At 53.8% G+C, this 7,083-nt stretch overlaps 2 protein-coding genes across 2 annotated transcripts; both read left to right on the top strand.

Moving 5' to 3' along the window:
* The first annotated feature begins 489 nt into the window (after positions 1-489).
* LOC141728890 (inositol 1,4,5-trisphosphate receptor-interacting protein-like 1) lies at positions 490-2,085 on the top strand. Its single transcript, XM_074540203.1, has one exon. The coding sequence runs from the start codon at positions 490-492 to the stop codon at positions 2,083-2,085; it is 1,596 nt and encodes a 531-aa protein (XP_074396304.1).
* A 1,516-nt stretch (positions 2,086-3,601) lies between these two features.
* On the top strand, positions 3,602-5,197 carry LOC141728889 (inositol 1,4,5-trisphosphate receptor-interacting protein-like 1). Its single transcript, XM_074540201.1, has one exon. The coding sequence runs from the start codon at positions 3,602-3,604 to the stop codon at positions 5,195-5,197; it is 1,596 nt and encodes a 531-aa protein (XP_074396302.1).
* The last annotated feature ends 1,886 nt before the right edge of the window (positions 5,198-7,083 follow it).

Genomic DNA, 7,083 nt, shown 5'->3' with positions numbered 1-7,083 from the left:
GGTCTGCACTTGGCATCTCTTGGGGCTTTGGGTGCCCAGAGCCATGATGAGTTCCCTGAGCGGGCTGGGGAGGGCGGGCGGGGCTGGCCTGTGATGCGCTCTGGGTTCTGTGACAGCACAGGGGCCGTGTCACAATGGGGGCAGGTATAAAAGGCCTCAGCTGGTGCCGCTGTCCCAGTAGAGCCTGGGCAAGCGGTGAGTGCACAGCAGTGAGGAGACAGGGCTGGGAGAGGCAAGGAGCTGCAGGAGGGCTGGGGCAGAAGCTCCGGTACTGGGCCGTGCGTTCTGGCCGCTAACCCAGGGCCCGGCCCCAGCGGCAGTGCCTCGCTGAGGGCGCAGTGCTTGCTGGGGCAGCGGTGCAGGCCTGGCAACCCACCAGCTGCCGGAGGCGCTCTCCTTCCTGCTGCCACTTCTCTGCGGGTCCTGTGCCCCACTGTCTGTCTCCATTCCAGCCCCACTGAACCCCTGCTGTGTGTCCTCCTGCAGACCATGGCTTTACTGCCATTGCTCCTCGTGCTTGTGCAAAGCCTGATCCAGTACCCCCAGCCGGCTGGGGATGGGCTGGATGAGGCCACGCACCAGCGAATGAAGGAGCGTCAGGAACTGCTGGACCACGAGATGGCTCGGCTGCTACAGGAGCTGGAGGAGCAGGACAAGGGCTGGGGAGCCATGCTCTCTGGTGCCCTGCAGCAGCAGTGGCCATTTTGGGTCCTTGCTGGAGTCCTGCTCCTCTTGGGCCTGTGGTTTAGTTGCAGGAGAAGGAGCGGTGAGGCCAGCAACAATGATGTACGTGAAGGTGAAGACAGCGTAGATGGACAGGAAGTATGGACGGAAGTGAAGGTGCAGGAAAGCAGCAATGCCAGTGAACAGAGAAGCAGAGAAAAAGAAGACCATGATGGTGGCAAGGGAGAAAGTGGCAGTGGTGGAATGGAAGACCGAGAGAAGAGCGGATATGCGGGGAATGAGCAAAGCATCCTTTTAGTGGACCGCATAGAGTGGCCTGTGGAGGACCTGGAGAGAGGCTGCTCAGTGACAGCAGAGCTGATGGAGAGCTTGACGCGTGTCTTTGTGGACAGCGTGAGCAATAGCTCCTACCCAGTGCCCACAGAAGCCATCGGGGTGGGCAGTGCCTTTGAGGGTTGGAGTCCCCGTGACTGGGATGGGGTGTACCGTGTGCTGGTCCCACTGAATCCCCCACCCGGGCACGCCTTCCACCTGGAGCTGAACAGTGCAGGGCAGGTGGCAGCAAGGACCTTCAACGTCTGTGTGGAGCTGGTGTGCACGTGCGAGAAGGAGCAGCTGGCAGAGAAGCCGTTGTGCTTCCTGCACCACTCGCGGAAGGAGCTGCGGCGGAAGCAGAAGCGCAGCCTCCTAGGGACACTCTGCACCGGCTCCTACCTGGATGTGGCAAAAACCTCCCACTGGTTCTGCCAGTTGGTGAGAAGCTCGTGGCTGCAAGTGCCTCAGTGGCACTCATGGCACTTGGTGTTTCAGCCCTGCAGCCGGTCCTGCCGATTGCAGCTGAGCAAAGGCAGGGAGAGCCTGACGGTGGAGATGCTCTTTGGGGTGCGCCGAGGGGACTCTGACATCTTTGTGGTCAGCCAGCCCACCAAGGCCACCATGATGGCAAGCACAGCGTGGGCCGAGATGTACGCTGTGGCAGAGGCGAAATTCTTCCAGCACATCGCCAGGCAGCTGCCGTGTGAGAGCTTGCACCTGAAATGCCTGCAGCTCTTCACCTGCATCCTGAGGGACACAGGTTTTTCCAGCTCTACCTGGAAGACTGTGGTCATGCACGTGCTGACCACAGTACCGCTGTCCCGGTGGCACAGGAGAGCATTTGCACGGCGGCTGTGGGACATCATGGCATACCTGGACCGCTGCCTGCAGCTGACACACCTGAGGCACTTTGTGCTGGGCAATGAGAGGCTTCCTGCAGAGATCAGCTTGCCACCAGTCATGCGAGGGCTTGTGCCACCCAACCTCTTTGAGCACCTGGCCCGAGATCCGGCCGCCCTCAGAGAGGCAAGGCAAGCTTATGGTCGGCTGCGATTTCGCCTCGGGGTGCTGCTCTCCAGCCACTGAGAGGAGTTCCCTGCACAGAGCTGTGATGGAGTGTCACATGCGATGGCAGCCACCTGAACTCTGCATAGCTGATACATTTGTCACTGGCCATCCTGAAGCTGCTTTCCTGCCCCTGAGGAAGCAAGATGCAGCACATGGATTCGCTGTGCAGACACATCTCTGGATGGCCTTGCCCTTCACCTTCCAGTTCCAACAGTGCTGCTGACCACGTCGGTGAGGGAGAAACCTGCTCCACCTGCACATCCGCATGGAAGACAGTGAAGATGAGAGGTTGCTTGGAAGACCTTGAAGACAGCGACCTAGACTGCTATCGTCTTAATGTAGTTAATTTGTTTTAGCTGTAGCATTAGTTGTAGTTGTAGTTGTGAATGTAACTGTAGCTGTAGCTTTAGTTTTATTTCTAACTATAGCTGTAGCTGTAGCATTACTTATGCATGTAACTGTAGCTGTAGCTTTAGTTTTAGTTCTAACTGTAGCTGTAGATGTAGCATTAGTTGTGCATGTAACTGTAGCTGTAGCTTTCATTGTAGTTGTAGCTGAAGCTTTAATTAGATTTTTTTATTAGCATTCCTTCTAAAGGCCCTTTAGTGTTAGATTTGCCGCATTAGCCTTAGTTTAGAGAATAGAACTACAATTCTATAGTGCCATGTCTGCTTGTCAATAATATTTGGATATCTATGCTTGAAAAATTAATAAAAAGTAATAAATTACACAAATTGCCTAAAATGCGTCATTCTTTGTATTTGACTCTCTGTATCTTAGAGAATGTCCTTCCTATATCCTTATATGAAATAAAGACTTTCTGCAAACAGGGATGTTGTATATATTAAGTATGTGGTCTCTATGTGATACCCTGCCCCAAAAGGAATAAGTATAAATAGAAATAATAAAAAATGTCCCCCACCAGTATTAGCTAAAACCATAAACTTGTATACCGAGAACATCTGTGGGTCATGTCACCCAAATTTATATTTGACAAGAGTTGCGTGGCGGGACCTTTGTGCCTGCTTTGTCAAGGGAAGCTCTGGGGTTGCCAGGTTCCTGAGTGATGGGTCTGCACTTGGTGTCTGTGGGGGCTTTGGGTGCCCAGGGCCATGATGAGTTCCCTGAGCGGGCTGGGGAGGGCGGGCGGGACTGGCCTGTGATGCGCTCTGGGTTCTGTGACAGCACAGGGGCCGTGTCACAATGGGGGCAGGTATAAAAGGCCTCAGCTGGTGCCGCTGTCCCAGTAGAGCCTGGGCAAGCAGTGAGTGCACAGCAGTGAGGAGACAGGGCTGGGAGAGGCCAGGGGCTGCAGGAGGGCTGGGGCAGAAGCTCCGGTACCGGGCCATGCGTTCTGGCCCCGCAACCAGGGCCCGGCCCCGGCGGCAGTGCCTCGCTGAGGGCGCAGTGCTTGCTGGGGCAGCGGTGCAGGCCTGGCCGCCCGCCAGCTGCCACTTCCCTGCGGGTCCTGTGCCCCACTGTCTGTCTCCATTCCGGCCCCACTGAACCCCTGCTGTGTGTCCTCCTGCAGACCATGGCTTTACTGCCATTGCTCGTCGTGCTCGTGCAAAGCCTGATCCAGTACCCCCAGCCGGCTGGGGATGGGCTGGATGAGGCCACGCACCAGCGAATGAAGGAGCGTCAGGAACTGCTGGACCACGAGATGGCTCGGCTGCTACAGGAGCTGGAGGAGCAGGACAAGGGCTGGGGAGCCATGCTCTCTGGTGCCCTGCAGCAGCAGTGGCCATTTTGGGTCCTTGCTGGAGTCCTGCTCCTCTTGGACCTGTGGTTTAGTTGCAGGAGAAGGAGCGGTGAGGCCAGCAACAATGATGTACGTGAAGGTGAAGACAGCGTAGACGGACAGGAAGTATGGACGGAAGTGAAGGTGCAGGAAAGCAGCAATGCCAGTGAACAGAGAAGCAGAGAAAAAGAAGACCATGATGGTGGCAAGGGAGAAAGTGGCAGTGGTGGAATGAAAGATCGAGAAAAGAGCGGATATGCGGGGAATGAGCAAGGCATCCGTTTAGTGGACCGCATAGATTGGCCTGTGGAGGACCTGGAGAGAGGCTGCTCAGTGACAGCAGAGCTGATGGAGAGCTTGACGCGTGTCTTTGTGGACAGCGTGAGCAATAGCTCCTACCCAGTGCCCACAGAAGCCATCGGGGTGGGCAGTGCCTTTGAGGGTTGGAGTCCCCGTGACTGGGATGGGGTGTACCGTGTGCTGGTCCCACTGAATCCCCCACCAGGGCACGCCTTCCACCTGGAGCTGAACAGAGCAGGGCAGGTGGCAGCAAGGACCTTCAACGTCTGTGTGGAGCTGGTGTGCACGTGCGAGAAGGAGCAGCTGGCAGAGAAGCCGTTGTGCTTCCTGCACCACTCGCGGAAGGAGCTGCGGCGGAAGCAGAAGCGCAGCCTCCTAGGGACACTCTGCACCGGCTCCTACCTGGACGTGGCAAAAACCTCCCACTGGTTCTGCCAGTTGGTGAGAAGCTCGTGGCTGCAAGTGCCTCAGTGGCACTCATGGCACTTGGCGTTTCAGCCCTGCAGCCGGTCCTGCCGATTGCAGCTGAGCAAAGGCAGGGAGAGCCTGACGGTGGAGATGCTCTTTGGGGTGCGCCGAGGGGACTCTGACATCTTTGTGGTCAGCCAGCCCACCAAGGCCACCATGATGGCAAGCACAGCGTGGGCCGAGATGTACGCTGTGGCAGAGGCGAAATTCTTCCAGCACATCGCCAGGCAGCTGCCGTGTGAGAGCTTGCACCTGAAATGCCTGCAGCTCTTCACCTGCATCCTGAGGGACACAGGTTTTTCCAGCTCTACCTGGAAGACTGTGGTCATGCACGTGCTGACCACAGTACCGCTGTCCCGGTGGCACAGGAGAGCATTTGCACGGCGGCTGTGGGACATCATGGCGTACCTGGACCGCTGCCTGCAGCTGACACACCTGAGGCACTTTGTGCTGGGCAATGAGAGGCTTCCTGCAGAGATCAGCTTGCCACCAGCCATGCGAGGGGTTGTGCCACCCAACCTCTTTGAGCACCTGGCCCGAGATCCGGCCGCCCACAGAGAGGCAAGGCAAGCTTATGGTCGGCTGCGATTTCGCCTCGGAGTGCTGCTCTCCAGCCACTGAGAGGAGTTCCCTGCACAGAGCTGTGATGGAGTGTCACATGCGATGGCAGCCACCTGAACTCTGCATAGCTGGTACATTTATCACTGGCCATCCTGAAGCTGCTTTCCTGTTCCTGCGGAAGGAAGATGCTACAGCACATGGATTCACTGTGCCGACACATCTCTGGATGGCCTTGCCCTTCACCTTCCAGTTCCAACAGTGCTGCAGACCACGTCTGTGAGGGAGAAACTGGCTCCACCTGCACATCCTCAAAGAAGACCGCGAAGGTGATAGAGGTTGCTTGGAACACCTTGAAGACAGCAACCTAGTCTGTTGGGGCTTAATGTAGTTGTTTAGTTGTAGTTGTAGCTGTAATTGTAATTGTAGTTGTACTTGTAAATGAAGCTGTAGTTTTAGTTGTAGCTGTAATTGTACTTGTAGCTGTAGGTTTAGTTGTAGTTGTAGCTGTAGCTGCAGCTGTAGGTATAGCTTTAGTTGTATTTGTAATTGTAGCTTTAATTAGACTTGTTAATTAGCATTCCTCTCGTGGGCCTTTATTGTGGACAGTTTTGCGAATTTACCCAGTTACCCTTAGTTTAGAGAATTTAACTTCCCTGCTCTAGTTGCTTGTCTTCTTTCAAATAATGTTTGAATATCGTTTATAAAATTAATAAAAGGAGATAATTTTCTCAAATTGCCTGAAATGTGTCATTCTTTGTATTTAACCCTCTGTATCCTATTTGATGTCCTTCCTCTACCCCTATCTGAAATAAGGATGTTTTGCAAACAGAGATGTTGTACATATTAAGTATGCTATCTCTCGAGCATTCCCATAGAAGTGCTTGAAGATCGAATTGTAAATGCTCTGAAGTGTCTGAACTTGTACAGCATAGTACTCATGAAATTTTTAAGAATCTTTGGAAAAGTTTTCTTTACACAGTCTCTTTTATACGCTCCTGGGAAACAATTCAGTCCAAATAAATTGAGCTATCCTGGTATAGCTGCCCTTCAGTAATATCTACATACATATGTGAAAAGAAGTAAAAACAGGAGAAATGTTTCTCAAATTGCCAGAAATGCGTCCTCCTTTTTGTTTAACCCGCCATTTCTTAAAGAATATCCCTCCAGTGCTGCTGATTGAAAAAAATGACAAAGTGTCTCAAATGGTGTTCATATTCAGCAATCACTTCTTGGTATTCAACTTCTGTTGCACTTCAAAGCAGGGCTATTAATTTTGTCTCTTGGATTCAGTCAGAAGTCATGATGGTCAACACTGCTAAAATATTAATTAATCAATCCTCCTTCTCTCCTTATAAAAGTTCCCTCTCCTTCAAGGCATAGAAAAGAAAGATTCTGTGGCCCATATCAGAGAGGGAAGCCTGCTGTGGGGACAGGAACAAGCAGCTCCCTGTGGGGAGAGCAAGCAGGAACTTCGTGTAGGTGGATCGCTGCCAACAGCAGAACTTGCTGCTCCACTGATAGAGAACTGTGCTTGCTGAGGTCCCTGCCTTTTGTCTCCTTTGCTGGGCAAGAACTGCCCCCACCACAGCGCCTTTCGTCCTGCTTGTGGAAGGAGGAGAAAACCCTCCCCGCTCTGCTCCTCCAAACACACACACCCACTTTGTTCCCCTCTGCTCTGCCCCCAGGTGCAGAGACCTCCCCTCTCCCTTGCCCCAGCTCCCACGCTCATCAGCCCCTTCCGCAGGGACATGTGCTCTCAGTGGAAAGGCCTCGATCCCTGTGTGTCATTGAGCCTGACCACACAGCTTGTGTGGCCTCTGGAACACTGCTTGGAGTCAGGGAGAAGCACAGCCCTCATGGCTTCCTGCTGCACAGTCCACCCAGGGCCAGGATTATTGCAGGTGGTTAATCTGCTGGTCTGGCTGTGAGTTTTGTTGCTGTCTGTG

The sequence above is a fragment of the Zonotrichia albicollis genome, chromosome 4 (assembly GCF_047830755.1).
Source record: "Zonotrichia albicollis isolate bZonAlb1 chromosome 4, bZonAlb1.hap1, whole genome shotgun sequence".
In the NCBI taxonomy this organism is placed as follows: Eukaryota; Metazoa; Chordata; class Aves; order Passeriformes; family Passerellidae; genus Zonotrichia; species Zonotrichia albicollis.
Note: the sequence above shows the minus strand (reverse complement) of the source record. Positions and strands in the feature narration are given on the sequence as shown.